Source organism: Epinephelus lanceolatus, chromosome 10, assembly GCF_041903045.1.
Source record: "Epinephelus lanceolatus isolate andai-2023 chromosome 10, ASM4190304v1, whole genome shotgun sequence".
NCBI lineage: Eukaryota > Metazoa > Chordata > Actinopteri > Perciformes > Serranidae > Epinephelus > Epinephelus lanceolatus.
This window is the reverse complement of record NC_135743.1, coordinates 23325597-23353347: the sequence shown is the minus strand read 5'-3', so window position 1 is coordinate 23353347 and position 27751 is coordinate 23325597. Positions and strand designations below refer to the sequence as shown.

Here is a 27751-nt window from a genome sequence, read left to right as displayed (position 1 = left end):
CTCCTTACTTTTGACTCTATCCAGGCATGTTCATGTCTTCATCTGCTTGTGCATGTAGTTTTGGTTCTTCAGTATCTGTGAACACAAAATAAGCAGGAAAGTAACTGTAGATTGATTCAAATGTGTATTTGTCACATACAGACTTGAACACAGAACAGTGTGCAGTTTAATGCTTATAACTACAGAATGTGCATATTGTCAGTGTATTCAAGTAGAGAACCATTTAATAGAGCAAATTTAGACAAAGAGGCAAAAAACAAAAATATGTGCAATTCAGTTAAATAAATAGGACATACTTAAAAATGTATATTGAACATGACATACATGCAATATGGGACATAATGCACTATAATGTTATATAGAGAATTTAAAGGATAGAAATGCAAAAGTAAAGCATAGGGTGTAATCAGTGGTGGAAAGTAACCAAGTACATATATCCAAGTGCTGCATCTTGGTACAGTTTTGAGGCACCACTTTTGAGTATTCACACAAGGGAAATATTGTACTTTTTACTCCATTACATTTATCGAACATCTATAGCTTAGTTCAGATTGAGATTTTACATGCAAAACATGTGTTTATAAGGTACAACATGATGTGCTGTAATAGATTACACTACCTAATAATGTATAAAACCATTAAAATTAGCAACACCTTGGCCAACTACAACATTCAAGCACTGCTTACATGTCAATGCATCAATAATAATGATCTAACAGTATGCTAATATAACACTGAAAGGAGAAGTTCTGTATTATGTGTACATTAACTTTTTATATTTACATTGTGTCACTTATTTTTCCTTGATTAAACTTTTGAACACAGAACTTCTACTTGAAATTGAGTATTTACTATATATAATATGGTGCTGAATGATATGAATACGACTTCCACCACTGGATATTCTGTAACATAAAGCATAACTAAGTAATTAGGGGGTGGTATTGTGCTGGGGTGTTTTTACAAGTATTTATGGCTATAATTAGTGGACTCATTTGTTTAAAAGTAGGCATACATCACTTCGATAGTAATCCGAAGGGATTGTTATATCCCATTCAGTTTCCTATGTAAAAAATATTAGTCAAATGCAGTCACGTGTAGCTTGTGACAACCGTGATGCAGCCTGGTTAATTAACGAGATTATGAAAAAGGACTTTCTCACTTTGCACGTTTGGTGGGATCATACACTGTAAGCAAGTCTATTTATAGGCTAGATGGTGGTCTGCACCAATACCCCTCATGTTGGAAATAAATAGTCTGCGAAAGCAACGATGATATGGTCCGTCACAAGTTTAGGGAAACATTTTTTTTATATTATTTTATGGTTGAGTGCAACATGTTATGACACAGACACTTCCGGTCTACTTTTGTGGGCGGACTCACATCGATCACAAAGCGACCACCTGTGGCCGCAGAACCAACCGTTAATTTAAATATCAATGCGCAGACGTTATGTGTTAGCAAACTGTTTTGCTTTCTAATTGTTCATTACACTGGAAAAACATAATTATACTTAAAACAATGATTAAATATAGGCTAAATATAAATTAACTCTTTGCTTTCACTGTTTAGGATAGAACTGCTGTTACATAAAAGCAATTTATCGGCTATGTTGCTTAAAAATCATAAGTTAAAACATTACGGTTAGCTAGTTACTCATTAGCTTAAACATCAAGTTCCCTTCATACATATTGTTGAAACACTGTGATTTGCCCTCATACCACGTCGAATTTCTTCCACTCACACACTTTTACATGACAAGTATAAACATTATTTATTATTTACCTTGAGGACAGGGTTGAGGGTTTGACGTGTGAGTTGCTGTTTGGATTTGAGGACGTGCAGGATGCGGTCAGGGTCTGTGGCGGTGTGACGACTGAGCTATAAATAGTCTTGGTCAAAGGAGGGGACGGTATAAAAATCCTAGCCAAGATAGTGGCGGACTGAACACTCTGTCTACTACACTGTCCCCCGACTATAATGTCTGTGATGGAGAGACGAGGGCAGCTCCGGTCACCGTCTATCCTCAGCAGGTGCAGCAGTCTCCCAAGTTCATCAATTATGTCCACGTGCGAACAGGAACTGGAGCAGACTAACTTTCACTGGTGCTATAGCCTACTGTGTAAACATCTATAAAGCTCAGATAACAAAAGACTGGCTTTAATGGAAAGAATTGGTGTATTTTACTCTATTAAAATCGTATATTCTCCCTTTTTATTATTTGAACTGTATTAAATTCTCCCTTACAGTATAATACCAACAATGGGTGCACCGGGAATTATGATAACAGGGGCATAAGACACTGGAGTAGCTCACTGCTTGTAAAGAGGCTATTATTTGCTTGTTATTGCATAACATGTGAATGCCACGACAGCTGCATACAGTTTGCAGTGATGCACCTCCTATAAATAGCACCTGTAGCGTCCGCAAGTGCACAGAAACATTAATAAAATGGAAACAGTGCCACCTACTGGTCATATTAGTCACTGTCATCAGCTGGGACTCCTCTGGGGGTTTGACTGGGACAAAATGTTTGGCAGTCTCACATAAGTTGCTGCTGTGCAACAACACTGTTCTATGAATTTCAAATGCATTTTACGTTTCCAGTGGCTTAGTTCGTGCTCTGACAAGGATTGTAAGATATCATAATTTGTCATTGCACAGCACTGGGCCCGTCACTTCAAATCTATAAAGGGAACAATAAGCTGCGAACATACCAACTGAGAATTTCACACTCCTCTGGCTACATAAGTGCCCACTGGCAGGACATTTGGTAAAACAGGGAGATGCTTTCATCTCAACCAGGAGCAAGGTCTGTGTGATTAGCACAGATTATATGCAGATTTGTCATCGTCATAAATCTACAGCTGTCCACGGTCTCACGTTTTTATTTGTCACTTCAAAGCATTCTTCAGTCCCTCTCCTTAGTTTACTGTTTGGCCTGGAGGACAAATGTCTTCCCTTTAGCAGACGAACTAAGTACCTAATCTCACCTCTGTTCACCTGTTCCCCACATCACCGCTCAGTGTGCTTGGATGTGACACATCTTCATTCATTTTGGTTCCCCATAAATATTAATGCTTCTTGAAATATTTTAAGCCTTAACTTATTTATATTTATGCCTCACTATGCATAATGTTCCTTTAGACTTTTAGCAGACATGATTATATGGTTTCTGACTCTACATCAGCACTCCAGAAACAGTGGTGGGAAGCGATGAGCTGAAATCCTCTCTCTTCCCATCTTGCCACTGTCCTACAGCAGCTGGGAACGACCCAGTGGGTGACACCACTTTCATCCCAGGAACCAGACTGCCCAGCTGTTTGCTATCCCTCATTCTGACGGCGGAAAGATAGAGGCACAGTCCAGCATCGGTGAATTTGAGGCATGAGCCTGCATGCATGTCACTGTGGCTGTCTCATTGCTGTGCAGGACCCCACAGCTGGCACCTGGGTGCTAAGGACCATGTCATTTCTCAGTAAGAGGGCCAGCTAAGAATCTGTCTGGTCATATTTTATTATTTCTATTAATATTAATACATTATTCTGTTTTGGTGGGAGGTGGGAGTACATAGAGACTGGTGCTTTGGATTTTTTGTCTAGCAAAGAATATTTTCATAAAATATTTGAAAAAAGAAACCAACAAAAGCTTCTACAAGCTCCAGTAGAAAGCAGAGTTTCAGGACAGTACATATTCATTTTGCTTTTTCTCCCTCTCTCTGTTTCTCTCTCACACTCACACAAAGAGCCCAGTAAACAAGAAGGGTGGAGACACAGGGTCAGGGTGCAGTTTTTAAGAGGGGTGGAGATTGGGGAGGTATGCGAGCATGCATCTGTTTTCTCCATTTATGCATTCACTTTTTGTCCCGTTTCTCTTCTCCTTAATTTAATTTGTTGGAACTCCTCTCCACCTCAGCCTCCCCAGTGAGAGAAAGTATTCCTGTTTTGGTTACTGTGACCTTCAGGGGGCTTAGGGACAGATCCAGGAGGATTACCCCCAGCAAAGGCGACCAACCTACAACCAAAATCATCAACATAGCTGCTGTAACCTTTTCCCTCTCCCTTCTCTTTGTATCCAGTGCCTTGAAATGTGAGACTACCCTGGAAAGTTGCCTGGTGAGCATAACCCACATTCTTTCACAAGACCCCCATTACTTCCCTCACTTGCAAAACTGTAGTACTTTGCCATACTGCTTTTTGTTTTTTAATGGTGCAGAAGATGCCTCTTGGTGTATCTCTGTGCCCTGCCTAACCCCTTGAGACACATAGCAGCCATATTGAATAACTTACAGGTGTTGGTTCTTTCTAACACTTCTGGAAGTGGCAAAAGATTTATTGTCTGCTCCCGAGTCACATGCTTTTAGTGCTTGTTACATATTACCAGTAAACTACATTAACATTGTTCTTGTTTTATTTCTATACCTAACAAAATCAAATAATGTGCATGATATGAGCTTACTGTACAGTAGCTTATACACATTTCTTCCATAAGTTACATATAACAGCAGATCGTTCAGTCTTGAATTGTTGCACTGTGAATTTTTGAATCTCAATGTACTGTCTGTGACAGAACCAATAAGTCACTGAGTGTGTCATAAAACAGACAGTTTTGTATCCAAGCTTTTAGGCATTTGTCCATAATGTCATCCCTGCCGGCTCAGCCTGTCATTTTCACTGTACAGAGGAATTTATTGTCCCCTATTATCAGCTGTTGTGGCTGTAAATTCAATGAACTATTCAACAGAGACCCATATTTTGAGGATTATTAATGCGTAGGGTTTTTTCATCAGACTTTTGTGCAGTGAGACGTTTGGAGTGAGCTGGCTAAAAAGACTATGACGGCAGACTTTGTCTTGACTTTTAAATCATGTTTAAAAACCAAAGTGCTGTTCAGTAATTTCTTATATGACATTTCAGTTTTGTTTTGTTTTGGTTTTTTTACTTTGTGTTTTATGAAGCGTTTTTGGCCTTTGATCCATTTCATTGTCTTTGTATTTTAAATTAGTTTGTTTTGTTTTTTTTATTGCAAAGTGCTTTGTAATTGTGTTTTGAAAGGTGCTTTATAAAGTTTATTATTTAAATATAAGATTTATTATTAATATTATTATCAGTATAATAATAATAATAATAATAATAATAATAAGTTTAATTAAGTTTAATTCAAAGTATTTGCAGTTTTACAAGTCACACAAATCATTAGAGCACTAAAAGTCACACTGTGTCAATTAAAACGGCTTAAATTACAAGTAATAAGTACAGACTTAGGCTTTAAATTCACAAAAGTTTACATATTGTATTTGTCATTTAAGCCTGTAGTCCATTTCATGCACACCAGTTACTTACAAAGCCTTTTTTGTAGTTGAGGGGTAAGTCACTAGAGGGCCACATTACATCACATTTTGATGTTAGGTCACAGGACCTGAAAACAAACTGCGGATTTAAAAACCCACCGACCTGTGGGTTTTTCAGAACTCACTTTACATTAGAAAGGTCTATCTTACAATAAATCCATGAGATATGGATTGAGAGTGTCGTAGTCTGCAGATAGAAATATGATTTAAAAAGTGTGAAGGAGTGGGCCTATATGGTTTGAGTTGTGCATGTCCTCCCCAAACAGCTTGTGAACCAACTATGCACTGTGGCTCATCAAAAAATACTAACCCCATCAGCTCCCATTTTTAACATGATAGGAAAAAGAGAAATTGTGTTTATAACAGTTTGAGCACTAAGAACTGCTGCTAAAAAATACCTGAGACAGCCAAGCCAGAGGAGTAGGCTATTACTCAGCTAGTGATATCTGCACACAATTTAACAACATCTTTCCTGCTTCCATGGAGCTTATTAATCATGCAGCATGGTTTTGTGTCAGCCTGGCTACCTTCGGTCAGCCGGAGAAACTCCTCTTCCCGCAAGAATACTGTTACTAATATATCACTATACTCCCTCGGCTCCGGTAGAGTTGCTGTGCGGCCAGTGCCAGCATGGTTCTCGCTTTTTGTGCAACTTCCAGATGAGTCACTGTGTGTAAATAGAATAATAAGCAGCTGTTAGTGAAAAGCCGACCAAACGGAGCCAAACAGCGCGATATAATTATTCACATGGTGGCAGTATGGTTGTATCGTAATTTGAATTAAATGCATTGCATGGAAAAGTAGTTTAATTCGTTCGTTGTTAAATAAGAGCATTTATTGTGACACAAGCGTACACGGCAATGCAATATTCAACACAGTGCGTCTGTCACAGAGCGCTGTTAGCAACAACCAATCACAAGCTCTCTGACTGGGACCTACAGCAGGTTCGACCAATTGGATCGCATCTTTTTGGGAGGCGACGTATGGTGGCGGCAATGCTATGGAGTTTCCGCTACTCCTCTGCTTTCATGCCATCAGGTTAGGCAGCTAGCAAGAGAGCTAAGCTAGCGTCACGCTAGGCCTCCAGCAGACCAGCGGGAGAGCTACCAAGATCAAACACTGCTATTCGGAAGGAGACAAATATCCCTTTATGAATCTGCATGAGAACAATTAAAATCCCAGAAATATGGTGGTTCTCAAAATTCGAGACCAGGTAAGCGATCATTGTGTGAAAAGCTGACCTAAGTTTAAGCTAGTGTCGGCTGGCTAATGTTAGCTAGCTCCCCCGATTTCAACATTCGCCAGCGGAATGTAATTCGAGTTTCTCCAACTATTCCCCGAAACGGAAGCATTTCCCTAAACGTTTCACGTGGGGTTAGCTGATAAATTGTCTCGTATTAGGTGAAAGTTAAGTACAATACTGTTGGGCGAATCACATATGGAGTGTTTGATGTTTTGGGGCGATATTACAAGGCATCACATTTACACAGAGACACATGCTCAAGCGCTTGTTGAGTTGCACCAGCTAATGATACTGTGTTTATCTCAGCAATTAGCCCGAGCCTGCGTGAAATGCTAATAGCCACTCAGTTGAGAAGTGACTAGTTAGCATGTTGCCACTAAACAATACAACGCTGGGCTACGGCTGTAGCGTCCGAGTGATTGTATGATATGATAACAGCTATTAAATCTCTGTAATGTAGTACGAGATGATAACCATAACAACCAAAGCGATCTGTTGACTGTTAGTTACGTTACTGTGACAACTGGACGTTTGTGACATTTGCTAGCTACCTCAGCTGGTGAGGCTTTAAAGCTAAGAGATTGGGTAACATGTAAACACATAAATAATGATGAAGCTTTTATGCACCGATTCCCCTCACTAAATGTTTAATCTTGTTTGAATACCACCACTGTGTTGTGGCAGGAGGGATTTGCGAGAGCTTTTGTGTCCTGCTCAGTGTTGTGATTTTCTTAATGTTTAATTATAGCTGTATAATAGCTGGTCTATAACAGTGTTACAGATAAGTTGTGTATTTGATCTCAAGTTTTAAGTGTTTACGTCCTTGTAAATACTGCTAATAATTGACCTTTTTTATAACCTATTTAGGAAGAAAGACATTTATTTGGGCTTCTTGAATGGTATACATGCAGTAGGCAAACTGCTGTGTAATGGTTATAATAAATGTGTGAAGGGACTGGCTGTGTGACATTATTAGACATGCATCCTCTAACTAGATTAAACACTTGCCACCTACTTGTGAAAACGAGAATAGCTTTCCCTTATCATTTAAGGGCTGTGTTTTGGACATGCCTGCTATTCTTGTAGCATATGTATGTGCATGTGTCTTTCATTGTGTTTGAGTGTGTGCGTGTGTGTGCGTGTGCTTGAATGATCGTGTACCTGGGCTCATGTGAGCCGGTGGAGTTGCCAAAGAGCTGTCTCCATGGTGATGGTATTAACTAGGCTGGCTTGTATGAGGAGAGGAGGTGCACAGTCGTGCAGCCAGAGAAGCATAGAAAATCTCCTACACCAGTCGTGCAGGACTGCAGAACTGAAAACAACAAAATGTAGATTTGTCCCTTCTTTTCACTGTCGGGGATATACTGAAATCTTCAAAATGAAACAGTGTAAGAGGAACAAGTGCCTGTTTGTTACCCTGAATTTGTCCCTAGAAACTCCGAGCACTCTTGCACCCTGCAGATATTCATGGCCATTATAGTAAGTAAATGAGAGGATTGTGTTATGTTTTTTAAAAAGGGACTGTAAGCTACTTGGTCCCCAGATGGTAATGGTTGTCTTTGTCTGGCTTATTCTAAATACTCATTGAGCATGAATTCGACTGCTGAAATGCATCATGTGGCTTAAATTTGTGTAAGGGCATAACTATCTTGTCCTGTTGGTTTTAATATACTTCAAATGGAATCATCTTACCTACACTGCCAGGTATACTTTGAATTAGTCAGTTAAGTGTTCACAGTAGATTTTTACTATATTAAACAGTAATGCATACAATGTTTGACTTTTTAGTTTGTTAAATCCGGACGTCTTGCAGCAGACAAGTTGAGTTTATTGCATACAGTGCATGTTCTCTGTCTGCTAAAGGTGAAAGTGCTCGGTTTCATGCTCGACTTTCACAAAGCTTAGAGTGAATGCTGGATAACAATGTGGTTGTGAGTCATTGAGACATACCGGGAAACAGTACAGAACGACTAGTTGGATCCAGACACAGTGAGTTCTATTTGATAGGGTTTGCAAAATATGTGGCTCAAACTATGCCATATAAACTACAAGTGTTGTGTACATGCAGTCTACATGGCTGCACATTAGCTAATTAGCTAGCTGGGCAGCCTGGTGGGTTAAATGAAGGATGAAGTCTTAATGAACGAATGTACTCTGCATGCTACATCATTCTGACTGTACACAGGAAAAAAGCCAGCTCATGGAAATAATTGTATGCAGAGCGATGGGCTGTTCAAAGGAAAGGTTATGTCAGTGTTGTTGTTTTCCCTCAAACATTAGGTTTATGTAGTATTTCCCTCTGGATATGTATTTAAGGCAGACAAAGGCTAATAAGATTACATTACGACAGATCATTTTAAAACCTGCTGACTCTTTGTAACAGGACCCTCCTGCTTCTTCATCTTACACTTTGTTTTGGATACATGAGTGCACATTGCTCATTCACAGGTTATTATTGCTCACATGTAAATGGAAGTGTTTCATAATAGCTCACCTGACACATATCTACCATTGCCAGATTTCACAGCTGGACTTGTTGGGAGGAAAATGTTTAATGATGGTTGTTGTGGCTGTAAACCCAAGTTAATTTGTTTTTTAAGCGTGACTAAAGTCAGGGAAGAGTTAAGTTTTTTGTGAAAGCCAGGAATGTTCCATCTGGGTCTTTCATGGGTAACCAGTTGCAGCCTCTGGAAGGGATCCCCTGCCCTCACTGTTCTCCCCATCCATGCCAGCCTCCTCCCACAGGCAGTGGAAAACTGCCTGATCAAAGACTGCTGGTGTTATGGTAGATCAGATAGGAGTGTGCAGCAGTGTTGAGCTGGCTGCCATGACACATGGAGCTCCATTAACACACTTAATTATACAGTTCGTGACTGTTGATAGGGGCATTGATTCCAGCATTGTTTCCAAATCAATTTGCAAATCATAGAGATGTAACACTGGTTAATAACAAACAAAAAAAAACTCAAGCAAACATTTGATTAAATGTACTGTAGACTGAGCCAGAGCTGCCAGCTTGGTGCTTTGTGGACCAGGTCATCCAACACGAACAAGAAAGTAGCAATGCTAAATTTGGGATGCAGCCCTGTTATTTATGGTGTGGTAAAATTATGCTTTACCACCATGTGAGTGATTTTATTAGCTGGTGGTTAAAAGTAGAAATGTGCAGCTGCAATGTGATATTAAAGCTAACTGTTGCTTAAGGTTGTAATACTGCTAACAGTTGTGAAGATGTGGGCAAATACATGGACCAGATGTTGTAGACACTCTGACAAGTTTTACATCAGCTGTGCTGGAGCGTTGGGTTCTCAGTTTGGACTCACTATTTGGAGACATTGCAAGTTGTGTAACAGAGCATTGTCTTACAGGAAGTGTTGGCAAAAATGCTGCAGCAGTCACAATGAATAACTTACCGGATGAGAGTCAATACATATTGCAATAAATCTTTGATATGGTTTCAGTTTTTTAGGCACAAGTATGAATAATTGTGCAAAATGGAAATAAGGAAAACATCATGGTGTTTATTATACAGTATTTTGCTTATATAGCACAGCTGAAGTTGTATAAAATCCACAGTGGTTCATTTCCCTTTGGATACACCCATAAGAAAGGTGGAGCCAATGTAGCTACTCTTGAAGAAGCCAGGGCAAGAATGGCATGATCCATAAGAGTCGGACTTCCCAAATAACTCCCAGATTTTTTCCTTCAGCTTTACTTTGGAAACTTTGACTTTTATCATCTTTTCCACCTGTTGTCATGTAGGATGTGGTGAACCACATAAACTGTGGATGTTTTCCTTTTTTCCGTGTCGGCCTCCGCTTACGATGCAGGCACAGTCACGACTTTGGACGAAAAGCAATGATGAACGGCACATCAGTCATTCGGAGCACAGCGCTGGACTTGTATTCGCTGAAAGATTATGATATTTCTCTCTGTGCTGTGGGATGGATGTGGTTTTGCTTGCCAACAGGCTGTAAACACAGAACCGAATTAGAAAGTGGCTGCTCAGCATTTGTCAGTATCAATCCTGACAGTCTGCCTCCATCATCCTCTGATTTGTGGAGTCATCGTTTTGTTAAATGTACATTTGAATGTCTGCACCAACCTGCTCTAGTATCTTTTTATGAACATTGCTTTGCTCCAGTTTGTGCTTTTTTGAAAATGATTTTTAACAACAATATATAGGGACTTTTTAGCAGCTAATCTCTGAGCAAATGAGCCGCGTGTGTATTGTTGTGCTTGACGACGTGGACCCTGAATTCTCTCTAAGGTCTAAACCTTCTAAGGTGTGAACGGTTATTGTTTTCTCAAATTTCTAGTCTGACAAACAAGGTGTACTTACAGGCTGTTGGTCTGGCATTCATTTTTTTTACTTTAATAATGAAAGTCTGAGACAGTGTTTCATGTTCCTGTTGATTTTGACATAATCTTTCTTTTACAGCCTGCTTTGCTGAAAGCTATTTTCAATGTGGACCCAGATGAAGTACGCTCACTCATATTCAAAAAAGAGGATGTGAATGCACAGGTAATCCCAACCGACTCTCACTAATCTCTGCATCTGTTTCCTCATATTATTGTTATATTTAAAAAACATCCCAGCGACACAGAATTTAAAATCTCTAATGTGTAATTGTCCTTGAAAGGCCTCATATGACTCTTTCAGATAATAGTTTTTTTGAGTACAAAAAGCACATCGTTTGTTTTTACAGTTCCCGCTGCATGATCTGGCTCTGCCTCTTTTATTGCATTCCTCACTATTACTGCCTTGGTGGGGGTGTTTGTATCAAAATAAAGCTGGTTTGTATTTGCTTGTGTTTCACACGAAGGCTTTTAGGGTTACTCAATTTGTGTTTAACCCACTTTCTTTTTGCCATAAACAGTGACTGTTTGTCAACATCTAATGGTTATCGCTCCGTTCCTGCATTGTAATGTTACATATCGAAAAGAAAAGATGTGATTATAATGTCACTGTGTTTTTGTTTCTGTCTAATCCTACTCATGTCGTTAATGCTCACTTGTTACAGGACAATGAGAAGCGAACTCCATTGCATGCTGCTGCCTATCTCGGAGATGCAGAAATTATTGAGCTGCTGATTCTTTCAGGTATGTTCTTCAAAAGGAGGAGGATTTATGTACAAAAGCTGTTTAAGGCCATGTCTACACGTCTACAGATATTTTTGAAAACAGATATCTTTCCTCTCCATTTTAAAAAAAAATTGTCCACACGACCTTCATTTTACAAAATATCTCTGTCTACACAAGAACTCAAAAATGAGCCTGAACACTCACAGGTTACCGTTGCTGTTGCTGTCTTCAGCAGTCTCCCCTCGTCACAAAGGCAGTAAAATATACAAGCCATTGTTACATTTTTCAAAACACCAACTTCAATGTAAGGATGAAAGGGCTCACTCAGACATACGAGTGATGCTCTGGACATACTAAACCTTTCCTTCTGTTCCTCATCGACAACAATCCCACCCTGGAAAGTGTCCCACCACCTGCTAGTTCGACTCTTCCTGATCCAAAATCATAGTCTCTGGCTGACTTGAAACCGTGGACACTGAGATGGGGCAGAAACATTGGACACCGCAGACAGCTCTGTTCGTCTGTGAAGTAGTGCAGCAACACAGAGTTCAAGTGTTAAGTCGCCATTAGACCAAGCAATGCTAACTGTTAGCGAACCAGTAGTCTGCCATTGTTGTTGTGGTTTGTAGTGTATGTTCATTACATAAATCAAGAGGGATTATGAGTCTGTTGGAAAGATGATGCCATCATTTCCCAAATGCTCTGTTTTAAGTGCTCACACACATTAACAGTAACCGGAGTTTTGTTAACTCTTCACAGTAGAAGGCACTTTTAAAAAATCTCCGTTTTAGTCATGTGTGGACAAGAGGCCAAATGTGGAGGAAAATATCAGTTTACAAAAATATCTGTATACGTATAGACAGGATTAAGTCAATTTTTGTTATTTCTGTAGTGTAGAGCATTTAGAACTCAGTATCCAGTAACTGGAAACATTTATCGTCAATATCACATCCAGCAATGTAACTGAAAGCAGAATGGTTTAAGAATGGTAACCAATATGGCCAAATTTATGTTACTAGTTTGGGAAAAAGGTTGGAAGGTTCATCAGTTACATTGGCATCCACTTAAACCCTTGCAAATCACTTTAAGCAACTTCATCATCACCTCTCTTCTCCCTGCCGTACATGGAGGTTCTGTCATACAGTTTGTTTTTCTTGGTATTGAATAGACTGGTAAATGATCAGCAACGTTAACCTGTCTGAGAACATAATGACATATTTCAAATGCCTGTGTGGCCAGATGGTGCATCTGCATTCAATATTGTAAAATACTTCTACGTGCACCCTTTGCAGTTTTCGCTTTTCTTACGAATATGCAGATGGAGATATGATAAATAGGACTTATAACTGTTATAAAGGCTTGAGTTGTTTTGTTGAAACGTTGCACCAGGTGTCATCTAACGGTGTGACCTTAAAAGTCTAACAGCCAGTGTCCTCTGACTTTTAGGTGCCAGAGTAAATGCCAAAGATAACAAGTGGCTCACTCCTCTGCACCGGGCTGTGGCCTCCTGCAGCGAGGTATGTGAAGGTTCCTCTGGTTCTGTGTAATACACACTTTTGTTGAGCAATGATTTACAAATCTAAACAGCGTGGAACTTAAACCTTAATGTGACGACTTCCTGCAGGAGGCTGTCCAGGTGTTGCTGAAACACTCTGCAGACGTGAACGCCCGAGACAAGAACTGGCAGACGCCGCTTCACATTGCCGCAGCGAATAAAGCAGTCCGCTGCGCCGAGGCCCTCGTCCCACTGCTCAGCAATGTGAATGTGTCCGACAGGGCAGGCAGGACCGCGCTGCACCATGCAGCCTTCAGCGGTCATCTGGAGGTAATATTTGATTCAGCTGTGAGCTGTACTCCAAGTGCTTTAATGTCTTCAGTATTGATTTAGCTGTATCTTAATGGAGAGAAATGGCAGCACATTTGAATATCATTCGCTATAAGAAACAAAAGGTGTGCTAACTTTAAGAGTTATTGCTGATTGTGTGGCTGTACAGTCTGTCCTGTTTTTGTGTGTGTGTGTGTGTCTGCCAAAAGTATTGCTCATATTGACACAACAGGCTTGATGTTGGGTGTGTTTAGCGGCTGTTGGTATAAGCTCCTGATCTTCTCCTCTTACTGAGAGGAAGTGTTTCTGCTTGCCCCATAAATGAGTTAACACAATGGGCATTGCAATACAGAACAAGTGAACAATGGCCACATTATTGCCTGTTTAACAAGTTGAAGTGAAACAGTCAACATCCCCTTAAAGCGCTGCTGACGACCCAGTATTTAAAAGCTGTGCCAGCCATAACCATAACTGTCATAACCACAATAAATCATGTCATGTCATTAGAGCTGCAATGATTAGTGATTAAATCATTAGACTGACAGAAAATTAAACTTATTTTTCAAGCAAAATACCAAAATTGTGACATTTCCAGGTTCTCAAATGTGAGGATTTGCTGCTTTCCTTTGTCTTTCATTTTAGAAGATTTTTTGGGGTTTGTAAGTGTTGTTTAGACAAAACAAGACAAGTGATGAGCTCATTTTAGGCTCCAGGATATTGTAACAGGCTTTTCTCACAGTTTTCTAATGTTTGGTAGAACTATTAATCGATTAATTGAGACAATAAGGTACAAATTATTCAGTAACTAACGTAACTGTTAGTTGCAGCAATAATTATTATTTTGATGGCTACATACACATTGCATTAGTTAGAGAAACATGTAGTCAGTTGTTAGTCTTCCTCTTAGTATCTTTTTTCTCTGATTAAGTTTCAAGTTTTTTGTCATGGAGCTTTTTAGTGCTGCACATAGTGAAAAATTAACAAATGACAGTAAGGTATTTGTACTGACAGTATTTGGCGTACTCTGCCGCCTATTCTTACTTCCGATTTTAGACACACAACTAAGCTGAGCCTCTGTGTTGGTGTGTAGCAGAGTTTTGATAAGGTAATAATTATCAGCCTTTCGATCTGGTAGTCAGTTGCACAAAAAAACTGTGACAAACTCTGTAGTTGGAGAAGCCACAGCTCATCAAACAATGGATCCGCTCTCCAGTGAACCAGTCGCAGTTTGTTTAGAGAATAACACATCATCAGACCATCAGTGTTTATCCACATGGAAACAAACTCAAACTGCGGGCTGTCAGTCATAAATTGTGGTCGCTCACTCGAGGATGCTTGACGCACAGTGTGGTGCTTGTCCAATCACGTGCTTGCATGCAAATGAATCATTGGAAACAAATACTAACATGCAAAAGAGTTATCTTAAAGGTGGAAATGTGCTTATACAAATCAAGTGCATAAAAGCTGTTTGGAGAAACCTTTTGGTTATGCAGCAAAGCTCCAGTAAAACACCAACAAATACAGATGTGAGCACGGCAGTTGTGGAGTTTCATGCTCAATGTTTTCTTGTCCTGTTGATGCACGTGTATTGAGTGTATGCTCAGCAATTAAAAAATGATTTAAAGCCTTATGGAAGCTCATCTAATTCACAAGATAAGATTAAATCAATGTAAACTGTACGCATGCATGTGGTGTAGACCAGAGATTCAGCCTGTTAGCCCCATTAAACATCATGTATACACAGTGGTTAAATGAGTTGCCACATTGACTGAAAGGCATCAGAATTTGTTCAGGTTGTAACTTCCTTTGACATTTTTCCTGACTGCTCTTTTTTTTCCATTGCTGCTGTTAGATGGTGAGGATCCTGCTCTCCAGAGGAGCAAACATCAATGCCTTTGACAAGAGGGACCGTCGTGCAATCCACTGGGCAGCCTACATGGGTAATAAATCATGTTTTGTATGTGTCATGTAGTTTCTTATACTGTACGACATTCAGAACATTAATACAGCAGCAAACAATCATTTGCTATTTAAAGATATGGTGGAGTAATGGCATCCTGAGCAGAGAATGAAGTCACACTCTTTGTGTGTTGTAATCCAAGCTTCTTTGTGGTTTGTTGTAGTAAGTAAGCTGGCCTGGCTGCACATGGATCTTAGTGCATGTGTGTATCCCAGTGGCCAGCTCATTGCTGCCACTGAGCGCAGTGCAGATCAGGACAGTGTAGTTGCGGGAACGTAGCACCCAACCTCCGCTACCCCCTCTAGATAACTCTGTTGGCATTATTGCTGTTGTTTAGTGCTGTTTATAGAGTTAGCACCATTAGCTGCTAGCCACCAGCTCAGCCACCTCCATCTTGGGAACTATCCAAATAACACATACATTCTGAATTCCGTATAGAGCCCCTGTAAAGGTCTCAAATGTTAAAATGAATACTCATGTTCCTGTGTGACCAAATGAAACAGCTGATGACATCTCTGTTTACGTAATCAAATATTTCTCTTTCATTTCAGGACACATAGAAGTGGTGAAGCTGCTGGCATCTCATGGGGCCGAGGTGGCCTGCAAAGATAAGAAATCTTACACCCCCCTACATGCAGCAGCTTCCAGTGGAATGATCAGTGTTGTCAAATACCTCCTGGACTTGGGGGTGGATGTAAGTTCCAACTACAAGCTTATTGTCATCTCACTGCAGTCACTGCTTTATCTTATGATCTGATGAGGAGTGAACACAAATGTAATAACACATAACCTGTCCTGATGCATGCACTTCTTATGTTTTGGGTAATGACTCGACATAATTTTTGTTAATAATTTTTATTGTGAGTAAAAGTAGTGAAAGTATAATCCCTGTTTTTCTTGTTGTCCAGATCAATGAGCCCAATGCATATGGCAACACACCCCTCCATGTGGCCTGTTACAACGGGCAGGACGTGGTGGTGAATGAGCTCATAGAGTGCGGAGCTAATGTCAACCAGGTGAACGAGAAGGGCTTTGCTCCTCTCCATTTTACCGCAGCGTCCCGCCACGGGGCACTCTGTTTGGAGCTCCTAGTGTGCAACGGGGCTGATGTCAACATCAAGGTGAGTAAAAACCAGAATGTTGCCTCAGGCTTTTTGAGAACTTTTAACTTGGAAAAGGGTTGCTCAGTGTGATGTGGGAAAGCAGTTACTGCATAACCGGCACTCCTTTACCAGATGCAGCTCTGCTATTGAGAAATCATTACACCAGCGTTACAATTAAAAGTTGAAACAAAGACTGAATAGTTGTGGTTAAGAGTCAGTGTTTAAACAGTCACACCTGCTGCTTGTGTGTGACTCAAAGTGTTTATTTGGGTTGTTTATGTATTTTTACGAAACTACTTGACTTTTAATAGATGTTAGAAATGCAGTGTCATACTTTTTTGGAGTTTTTTTGGAGCCTCCTGTTTGGGAAATATACTCTAAAGCCGAAAGCCATAGTCATGATCAACGTTGTGATACCTCCATGTTTTTATTTCACTCCAGAGTAAAGATGGTAAGACTCCGCTCCACATGACAGCAATCCATGGGAGGTTTTCTAGGTCTCAAGCAATCATTGAAAATGGTGAGCTCCTCTTAAAATGCAGCCTTGCTGACTTTATTTCTCACACTGGACTGTAAAACCCAAACTGCTTCTCAGCGTAACACTAGCTAAGTGCTTGGTCTGTTTCCTTTTTTTAAGGTGCTGAGATTGACTGTGAAGATAAGAACGGAAATACACCACTGCACATTGCAGCTCGATACGGACACGAGCTGCTCATCAACACCCTCATCACCAACAGAGCTGATACAGCTAAGTAAGTGAGCCTGCCTGCCCCTTTTTCAGCAACTGTTCTTACTTTCTGCATCGTGGCAGAGCTGCATGTTTAAACCTTTCCAAAGTATAGGTTTAGTGTCTGTTATGTAACTGATGCAGATGATTCTGTACTATTAATAGTGCGTTTCTACCCTCAGCACCAGTGATATTTGAGTGATACTAAGTAACATGACTGTGTCTTTTTCAGACGAGGGGTTCATGGTATGTTCCCACTGCATTTGGCTGCTCTCAGTGGGTTCTCTGACTGCTGCAGAAAGCTCCTGTCTTCAGGTGAGCAACTTTTAATCAATAGTACTGACCCAAATAGTCACAGCAGAAAATTATGGAAGTCTTGTATTTGAATGGTTCAATTAGTGCAGGTTAATAACTCAGAATTCTTGACAAGGTCTGCACTGTGAAACTTCATATACATTAGGGTTGGGCAACGGCCTCCATCAGCCCAACAACTGGCGATTGTCGATATTTTCATGCATGTGTGTGTGCACAAACACGTACAACCATGCACCTTCTGAATTCATCTCTTTCACTTAACTGAAACTACCTTAATTGCCTTGTTAACTCATAGTTAAGCACACTTCACTCAAACCTGAGAGAAACTAAAATACTCACCAAAACCATCAATATTAATCTTTTCTCTGTTACAACAATCACCGTCTTTGGTTTGGTCGAAATAAACCCTTAAAGGAGCAGTGTGTAGAAATTACTGGCACCTAGTGGTGAGGACTGCAGATTGCAACCAGCTGAAATGTCTCCGATGTGCCAAGTGTGAACTTCCAGTTGGGATTCCTTCAGATTCTATTGTTCAGGAAATTTTTTTACCTGGAGCCAAATTATCTGCAGAGGTCCCTTCGGCTAGCCCAACACCTGCTAATGTGGACTCACTATATTTCTCTGATAACTTAAGACCCAGATGTTCCGGAGGTTGTTACCGAGAGACGAATTATCTGGAGAGGTCTCTTCCTCCCCAAAACAAACAGAGCTAGTGATTTAAACTAGAAAAACATTGAATAAAGCAGTTTCACCTTACATTTTTTTTCCTGACACTGCTCATCATGGAGGGGCCTCCATATGGTGTTTGGTTTGTCCATTCTGGGCTTCTGTAGAAACATTGCAGTGCAACATGGCGGACCTTGCAGACAATGACCAGCTCCCTATGTAGATATACACAGCTCATTCTGAGGTAATGAAAACACGGCAATTCTTATTTTGTGGTGATTATACACTAAAGAAAAAATACTTATTATGTAATATTCAATTTCTGCCAACATATCCCCATAATCCTACTCACCTGACCTTTAATTCATCAAGTTAGATTGTGAAATATGCTGGCTCTACATGATGTTTCTCCCTGCTGTCTCTCTGCCTACAGCCAGCTTAGCAGCTGCCTGCTGAGCAGCGGCTCTCACTCCTCCTCCAGTCCTCAGAGGCAGACCAATAAAATAAATTAGTAAACTAAAATGACAAAAATCACACAAATAATAGCAACTGCCAATGTACTCAGCCAATTACAGATAGCCAATAGATTTGTCTAGTCGTCCACTCCTAATATACAGTATACAGGATTTTGTTCATTGTCTTTTCTCTAATGCAGGATTTGATATTGATACTCCTGATGACTTTGGAAGGACCTGTTTACATGCTGCAGCTGCTGGAGGGTGAGTACAGGACAGCTGAATGTTTAATATTAACTGGGAGCATTACCATTTAGTTCATTACCTATAACAAAAAGAATATCATTATATTTATCAGTTTATTATATTATAATCCCTCAGAAACCTGGAATGTCTCAATCTTCTCCTCAACACTGGGGCAGACTTTAACAGAAAGGACAGCTTTGGCAGGTTTGTGGCATTTAATTATGACTTTGGATCAATAGATTGTTCTCTCCCAGTTTCTTTGTTAGATGTGGAGAGGGAACTGAGCTGTGTTTGCTTTTCCAGGACCCCTCTGCACTATGCTGCTGCCAACTGTAACTACCAGTGCCTGTTTGCTCTGGTGGGCTCTGGGGCCAGCGTCAATGACCTAGACGAGCGGGGCTGCACTCCTCTCCACTACGCCGCGGCCTCTGACACAGATGGAAAGTCAGTAATACTTTGAAAATTCAGTTTGTTAAAGGAGCGGGTGGCTGTGTGGGAGGCAGGTTGTGTTTGAGGGTTTTATAGATAACAGCTCAGTTGTGTTATTGGTTATGCTGAGTAATGGTTCAAGACTTGAAAGATGATGTTGTTTTAATACAGCCTCTTTGTTTTTTTCTGCAGGTGCCTGGAATATTTACTGCGAAATGATGCAAATCCAGGGATCCGGGACAATCAGGGCTACAACGCTGTGCACTACGCCTCGGCGTATGGACATCGCCTCTGTCTGGAGCTGGTGAGAAATTCACTGCATCCACGATGCATAACAATCAGCATCTCTGTATTTATGTATTGCTCTATTATAATGTTTTAATGCTTTACTGCTTCTTTCACCCTCTTTTCAGATTGCAAGTGAAACACCCCTAGATGTGGTGGGTTAAATTTGTACTTCTTTTTCTACTTCCTAGTTTTCGTCTCTTATATTTTGCTCGTTCTGCTTTGTGATGGCTATTTTACGTGGCCTGAGTAAGATCTCAAGATCTCTCAAGATTAAAAAGTTGCTCTGTTATTTTGAATTTGCTGGTAGATATAAGTACAGTGAGCTGATCTTTTTCTGACTTTTGCCTTCAGAGTAGGCAACAATGCCAAGGTCATCTGTAGTACTGAGCTTAGCGTCTAAGCAAGTGATTTAAATGCACTTTAAGGATGCACTGATTTATCAGCTGAACATCGATATTGGCTGTTTTTCGCCTCGTTGACTGCCATCAGCCTATTGGCAAACAAAATGACATTCACCAATGGCAGCGGCCGATGTTTTTCTTTTGTGTCACATCAATTTTGCGCAGGCTAAAAAGTGGGCTCCAGGCTAATGTCGTCCTGGAGAAAATAGAAAATGTGTTTGGGGAAAAATAGATATCTTACATCCTAGGACACCTTCAGGATGAAAGAACACAGTAATCTCAGTATTGACGCGTCATGGGGATGCACCCTGTTGTCGCCTGATAATGTACATTGTAAACAGCAGATCCATGTTGACATCAGCAGAAGTAGAGCTAGCTGTCATCAACTCCAAGTGACTGGTAGCTTGAACTCGCTGCTGATGGAGGTTGCATAGAGTTAGGTTATTGTGTGTCAAGCTCTATTCGAAAAATTAACGTTAACATGATTTTTTTCAGATGTAATCTTGTAAAATTTAGTTTTTGGTGAGAAACAGCAACAAAGAATTGGTATCGGCTGTCAGCCAAAGTGTTATTTTTAAATCAGTATCAGCACAGGATTTCACAATCAGTGCATCCTGAAGTAGGTTCTAACTTGTGTACCTGGTTTGTTCAGCTAATGGAAACCTCAGGGACAGACATCCTGAATGACTCGGATGTCAGAGCCCCCGTCAGCCCCCTGCACCTTGCTGTGAGTAATCATATGTATTCTCTTTATCCTGCTATCCTTATTATGGCATTATCCTCAGTTTCAGCTTCTTTATGGTAACATATTCATGGTAAATTAATCACACAGGCATACCACGGTCACCACCAAGCAATGGAGGTTCTGGTGCAGTCTCTGCTGGATCTGGATGTGAGAAACAGCCAAGGGCGCACGCCCCTAGACCTGGCTGCTTTTAAGGGCCATGTAGAGTGTGTGGACGTCCTTATCAACCAGGGAGCCTCCATCCTTGTTAAGGACTTCACCTTGAAGCGAACCCCCATCCATGCTGCAGGTATGGACCTGGAGTTGGTGGCTCGGGAGTTTGCCTACATCTGAAATTTCAGACCTGCATACAATATTATATAATGAACAATGAGTGTTCATTCTTTCCTTGCAGCTACTAATGGTCATTCAGAGTGCTTGCGTTTGCTGATTGGAAATGCTGATCTTCAAAGTGCAGTCGACATTCAAGATGGGAATGGACAGTAAGTAAAATATGTTTGTGATGTATTTATTTGTTCCTTGCTCATGTTCTAAAGTCATTGCTGACATTATTTTCTATTTCTGTCTCCTAGAACCCCCCTGATGCTGTCAGTCCTGAGTGGACACACAGATTGTGTGTATTCTCTGCTAAATAAGGGAGCCAGTGTAGAAGCCAAAGATAAGTGGGGCAGGACAGCCCTACATAGAGGGGTAAGGAGACGTTCCCATTCTTACACACACACACACACACACACACACACACACACATACTGTGTATTTACTAAGGGACCACATTTGGATATGGATTTATTTTTTCTGCTTAATGGCAGCAAGTCACCTTATCTCAGATTTTGATTTAGACTGTGCAGCTCTGCCTGTATGTCAACAGAAGGAATAAACATTGGTCCACTTTCATCAAACATTTGAAACACATAATCATTCAGGATATGATCAGTCAACAGTCATAACACTAACATCTACTGTTATCTGGATTCAGGCGGTGACCGGTCACGAGGAATGCGTGGAGGCCTTGCTTCAGCACAGCGCCAACTTCCTGGTGCGGGATTGTAAAGGACGCACACCGGTCCACCTGTCAGCGGCATGCGGACACATTGGGGTACTGGGAGGCCTGCTGCATGCTGCCCAATCAGTGGAAACACTCCCTGTCTTAACAGACAACCAAGGCTACACCCCACTGCACTGGGCCTGCTACAATGGTACAGAGATGAGACTTTGAAGAGCTCCTTAAAAAGCAATCAATATAGTTATGGGAATGTACATCAGATGTTTGGTAATGTATGCTCTTAAAGACAGGCAAGCTGCCAAGAAAGCAAAAATGAGCACTCAAGCAAATGTAGATATGAAATAGGCATGGATGATTTATTTTTTATGTCTGTTCTTTATTCTCTGTTTTTATGAAATTTCCTTTTGCACCCAAAGGCTAAATGTTGACACATGCTGGCAAGGACAGATGTTGTAACAGAGTGCTGATTGTGAGCACTCAGAGGAAGGCTGATCTGGTTAATGCTTTCTCTCTCACAGGTCACGATACGTGCGTGGAGGTTTTGCTGGAACAAGAGGTTTTTCACAAGGCTGAAGGCAATTCTTTCAGCCCCCTCCACTGTGCTGTGTAAGATCTTGAGCCGTCTCCTGTTTCGATCAGCGAATCCATCAGGACAAGACCTCTAACGGATGACATAATTGTGCACGTCTTTTTCTTTTTCAGGATCCATGACAATGAAGGCGCTGCCGAGATGCTGATAGACACTCTGGGCCCTGCCATTGTCAACACCAAAGACAGTAAAAATAGGTACAAACACATCATAGACACAAGTGTAACAGCCTCAGGGGGTATGAAATGAGGGCTGCAACTAATGACTATTTTAAAAAACAATTAACTTGTTGGTTATTATTTCAATTAATTGATTTTTTTAACCAAATAAAAAGAGAGCCAAATTTTATTACTTCCAGCATTTTATACAAAAAAAAATGAAACTTATTCCTCGGCTTCTTGTACAATGCAACTTTCAAATAATAATAATAATAAAAAAAAACCTGCCAAGGCCACTACAATAATAAAAAAATGGACTTTGGGAATGTATAAATGCACTGATATTAAAAGGTAAATGTAACTATTATATATTTGATAAGATGTTGCTCAAGTTTCTGTTGTGAAGAAATTAATGATTTACTGTGGACTGTCTCTGACTTATGGCATGAATGTCCGACCTAAAGTGTACACTGTTAATGTGATGCCATGAAAGTGCTGTAGGCAAAATCAGTTTGATTGCATTGTTTCCTATTGGCATATCCTAACTCGCTGCTGGCGACTCGATTTACTCCTGTCGCTCGCTTTGAAAGTGCCACAATGGACAAGGAACGGCTGATTGGTGAAGCTGAAATGAGTTCTCTATACAATGCTCCGTATTTCACTACAATAACCTAAATAAGGTGGCACCTGGCTGGAGGGTGTTCACCAGAGAGCTGAGAGTTTCTGGTAAATGACTGTTGCTAATCACAGCCTACATGCTGTTGGATATGTTGTTTGTCATTTCCAGCAAATATAACATTATAAAAGCAGTTTTCTCTTTTAAAAAGTACAAACGTTGAAAGATAACAAGTAGGCTACTTACCCATCTTTTAAGTAGTAACGTCTCCAGTCTGATCTGGAGTATGACATGACCTAACAGAAGTGCATATTCAACGGATTCAGTGTGGACAGAGTGTCCCATGTTACATGATGCGACGCACTCACTTGCTGGACACAGTGGAGACTTTGTTGTCTTTGTTGAATCAGTGATGAAATTTATTGCCAACCTTTTTTTCTTCATCGATTTTAATCAATTTTATTGATTAGTTTCGGCCTTATTTGTAACTGTAATAAAAAGCTCACATAATGACTGTATGATAAAAATGAGCCTTGTTCTTATGTTATTCTTACAGGACCCCACTACATGCAGCAGCCTTCACTGACCATGTAGAGTGTCTGCAGCTGCTGCTGAGCCACAACGCTCAGGTCAACAGTGTGGACACCGCAGGGAAGACCCCGCTTATGATGGCTGCTGAAAATGGCCAGACTAACGCTGTTGGTATGAACGTTTCTCTATTTTACCCACCGGACTGGAAAATAAATATCTCTGGGGGATGTAATAATCAGCGCTGTATTGAATTAACTTTAATGTGTTTCCTGTGTTTGACGATCAGAACTGCTGGTGAGCAGTGCGAAAGCAGATCTCACTCTGCAGGATGCTGTGAAGAACACTGCACTTCATCTCGCCTGCAGTAAGGTTCGTATGGCCATGTGGTGGCACTGTTCTTACACTTTACAGCTGCAAGTAAACAGCATTGTCTTGCAAGCATGTGTTTCAGTGCTATAAACATTTTATATTTACTGCATATTTATTCTGTGAGGTTGTTTTTGATATTGATCACACTTTACTTGTTTTCCACAGGGACATGAAACCAGTGCCTTGTTGATATTGGAGAAGATTACAGATAGAAACCTCATTAATGCCACTAACGCCGCCTTACAGACGTATGTATCACTTATGTGACATTAGTGTCTGGTTTCTTGCTGCATCTGAGTGATGGAATGGAGTGGTGGTGTGGGTAGATTACTCTGGAGATTTGAATTATTAATGTAGAGATATAAATTGCGCAATATTGACTTTCCTGTTGGTGCATCCATGTTTTATGTTTCTTTTAAGGCCTCTACACGTGGCTGCAAGAAATGGTTTAACTGTGGTGGTGCAAGAGCTGCTTGCAAAGGGAGCCAGTGTACTTGCAGTTGATGAAAACGGTAAATTCACAGTCTTGTTTTTCTCTTACTAATAACCATTGTCTTTAATGTTAAGTGTGTCAGAAAGGGCCAACTAAGCATACAGGCTGATTTTATATTCATTTTAAATTAGTTCAACACTTGAGACATTTCAGCTGTGTGTTAACCTTTTAAAACACGTGACTAATGTTGTGGATAAAGTTCATTTAGGGAATAAATAATAAGACAGACCAGGTAAAACAGGATCATAATTTGATAACCAAGCAATTAAAATATGCCTCGGTCAGGTCTTACATGGATTTTTGAGATCAGCTTAATGAGAAATTTTGAGGTCCATTATGATTTTATGTGTAGTGAATCTGAAAAGCCATGTAATTACTGCCAAATCATTTAAAGGTCCAGTGCAGTGGCTGCATTAGACTTTCTTCTTGTCTTCATTTTGAGTTGTATAATCTATCATTACCCATCTTTTTTTAATGATAATGACATATTTAATAGTATTTAATTTTCATTAATTCATTTTTAACAATATGGCATATAGATTTTGCATTTATAGGGGCATGGGGAGAAAAGACGACCAGAGACACTGACTGTGCGGTCACTTTTCATGCCAACACCACATACAGGAAATGGATGATTTTTTTCGGCAGTCACAGCAGAGACATTTTGCATTGCTGTGTAGCATTACAGCCTACCAGTGTGATGGCTAAAACTGCTAAACAACAAGGTCATGCACATGAGATGAAAGACAAGATAAGATAATAGCCAATTAATATGCACACACCACCATCTGGACGGGGGTGTGAATTACTGTAGATTGCCCTCATTGTTCTAACTTGTCAAAATGACGGACAGCCTTCAGATTTTTTCTTCTTCTTTCTTTTCATTGTTAAAAATTCAGTGTGTAGGATTTAGAGGCAATAATTGGCAGAAATTATATATAATATTCCTAACTGTGTTTTCATTAGTTTACAATCACCTGAAAATAAAAATAGTTGTGTTTTTGTTACCTTCTAATGAGCCATTTATATATGCATACAGAGCAGGTTCTCTTCCAAGGAGTGAAGGGGAGAAATCTTAGTTTTTCAACCTCACAGCTAAATCCTGCACACTGGACGTTAAACAGATCAAACACCAATGCCTGAAATCAAAGCTGTGTATTACTTTAACAGAGTATGTAACACTACTCTGCTGTCATTGTTTCAGGTTACACACCCGCCTTGGCTTGTGCCCCCAACAAAGATGTGGCAGACTGCCTAGCCCTCATCCTGGCCACCATGATGCCTGTGTCCCCCTGCACCCCGGCACCCACCCTCCCTTTCAATGCCATTAACCACTACACTACCAGCCCCTCCAAGAGCGTCACCTTCGACAGCCTGCCAGCGTTGCGCGACGAGCACAGTTCCTACTGCAGTTTCAACAACATCAGCCATCACGACGGCCTCTACAAGGACGAAGAGCTCAATGACTCAGACTCTGAGACGTACTGAGGGGCAGGAGGGAGCGACAAATGCATAAACACACACACTGTGTCTTAAAAATTACCCACCGCCAGCTTGGGAGGGCAGAAGAAGAAAGAAAAGCCCCCACAGGAGCCTTAAGAGTCCCCCCCCTTTCCCCTCCCCACCAGAGAGCAAAAGAGGGAGGAGGTGCAGCAGGCTGGCCCACACTCATCCAGACCTCATCCAGCACCAGGTGTCCTTCAGCTGATACTGGACCTCAGTAACCGCTGCTTTACCGACACTGACTTCTTGAGTGCTAAAAACTGTACTCGTTGGGCGGACAGCGACTTTTGTACGGCAATAACTTGCTAAAGAGGGATGGTAGCACTTCACAGAGAGCTAAACCGACAGGGACCAAAAGACATGGATGTGTTTTAACCCAGTTTTAACTGTGTAAATGCGACTGAGAATTTTCGGGGGTTTATTGGTTAGTTGGGGGGAAAAGGAGCCAGTTTTCATTTTTGAAATGTCTTGATGAGTTAGAGAAGGTTGATATCCGCACACTACATCTGTCAGAATGCACTTGTCATCAAGTCTGTAAATCCTACAGGTGGAAAATCATTTATTTTTTCAGATCAAAATTTTAATATACCCATGTTCATGTCTTAAACTCTTTAGGGGGGGAAAAAAATCTGATTTACTGACCTGAGTCATTCAAAAACATTTGATATGTGCACCAGGTAATTTTTAAGTTGATCGACCTTACCTTTGTATATTGACCTGTCCATTGCGGTTTAGTCTTTCAAGAATAAATTATTTGTGTAATTTCGGTTCCTATTTATGTGTTCATTTTGTGCCTTCATTAGTTACTGAGAAATGATGAGTTTGTTGAGGCAGCTGTGAAAGTACAGTGATGCGCACTAGGTAAGTAATGAGACATTTCTAAGAAGCACTGATCCTGTACTGAGGTATCTGAGGCTCAGCTTTGTGAGAAGAAACACTGTAAACCAATGATAGGGCAGCGTTTGATTTTCCTTCTGTTTGAATGATATTTTTTGCTCTTATATTAGTCAATGTTTGTTGACAGGTTTTGCTTGCTTTAACTACAGGAAAAAATGAAACCACTCGATCCTACCATGATTCAAATCTCCCCCTTTTCTGTCTGTTGAAAAAAATCCTTTTAACTGGAAATATGTACAATACATTTGCTAGTTTCTGTAGAATGGAAAAGACGTTTTTTTTTTCCTTTTCCTTGCTTTTTCTTGAAGAGGGATGAAACTAGCATGTACATAGAAATTATGACTGTGAATTCAACGCTCCAATGAATTCTTTCAGTACTGAGATTGCTGTATATTTTATGAGTAATAAAGAAATGAGTTATTTAATAATGAACACGAGTCTTCTTTGGAGTATTGCCTTTTGATTCTGTCAAACTACATGACGCATTTGAAGCAGTTTGACACATTTTGACATGTCACTGTGTAAAGCATGAGTGAAAATCTAAAATGTTCCATTTAGCTGCTTCAGTTATGGGTTGATGGTATTGTTCATGCGGGCTTGTTGTCAGAGCTTACTGGGAGATGTCAACAGAAAAGAGCCATAGTTAGTGTCATTACTAACTGCTTTAAGATTTTGAAAAGTCAAAAGACAGCATAACAATGGTGTACAGCTCATTTCAAGGCACTAATATGAGTGAACTATCATTTTTTTCCTT

General features: G+C 40.4%; 2 protein-coding genes across 4 annotated transcripts in view; one reads left to right on the top strand and one right to left on the bottom strand.

Annotated features, from left to right (window-relative positions):
- The window catches only part of hdac9b (histone deacetylase 9b), a 40564-nt gene extending 38590 nt beyond the window's left edge, over positions 1 to 1974 (bottom strand). For both annotated transcript variants that reach the window (XM_078171798.1, XM_078171799.1), the window contains exons 1-2: positions 1786 to 1974; positions 9 to 75 (exon numbers count right to left, since the gene is read on the bottom strand). The gene's annotated coding sequence lies outside the window, so the exon portion shown is untranslated. The remainder of the gene's footprint in view (positions 1 to 8; positions 76 to 1785) is intronic.
- Positions 1975 to 6362: 4388 nt separating this feature from the next.
- On the top strand, positions 6363 to 27418 carry ankrd28b (ankyrin repeat domain 28b). Of its 2 annotated transcripts, none has more exons than XM_033640815.2 (28): positions 6363 to 6563; positions 11035 to 11118; positions 11618 to 11696; positions 13125 to 13195; positions 13303 to 13503; positions 15356 to 15443; positions 16015 to 16157; positions 16372 to 16584; positions 17008 to 17086; positions 17204 to 17318; positions 17526 to 17608; positions 18930 to 18993; positions 19111 to 19179; positions 19279 to 19419; positions 19597 to 19708; positions 19818 to 19844; positions 20746 to 20820; positions 20926 to 21127; positions 21233 to 21320; positions 21411 to 21528; positions 21815 to 22034; positions 22360 to 22447; positions 22544 to 22627; positions 23761 to 23906; positions 24022 to 24104; positions 24270 to 24352; positions 24525 to 24616; positions 25802 to 27418. In XM_033640815.2, exons 1-28 carry the CDS (start codon positions 6537 to 6539, stop codon positions 26083 to 26085), a joined length of 3159 nt encoding a protein of 1052 aa, XP_033496706.1. In that variant the 5' UTR covers positions 6363 to 6536; the 3' UTR covers positions 26086 to 27418. The 2 variants fall into 2 exon arrangements, with proteins under 2 accessions (XP_033496706.1, XP_078027920.1); XM_078171794.1 differs by lacking the exon at positions 6363 to 6563 and adding an exon at positions 10269 to 10879.
- The last annotated feature ends 333 nt before the right edge of the window (positions 27419 to 27751 follow it).

Coding starts and splice junctions, on each gene's coding strand:
- ankrd28b (XM_078171794.1), top strand. CDS start 10,808: ATGAGCCGCGTGTGTATTGTTGTGCTTGACGACGTGGACCCTGAATTC. Junction 16,158..16,371: donor TCCTGGACTTGGGGGTGGAT/GTAAGTTCCAAC, acceptor CTTGTTGTCCAG/ATCAATGAGCCCAATGCATA. Junction 20,821..20,925: donor TCAGCCCCCTGCACCTTGCT/GTGAGTAATCAT, acceptor TTAATCACACAG/GCATACCACGGTCACCACCA.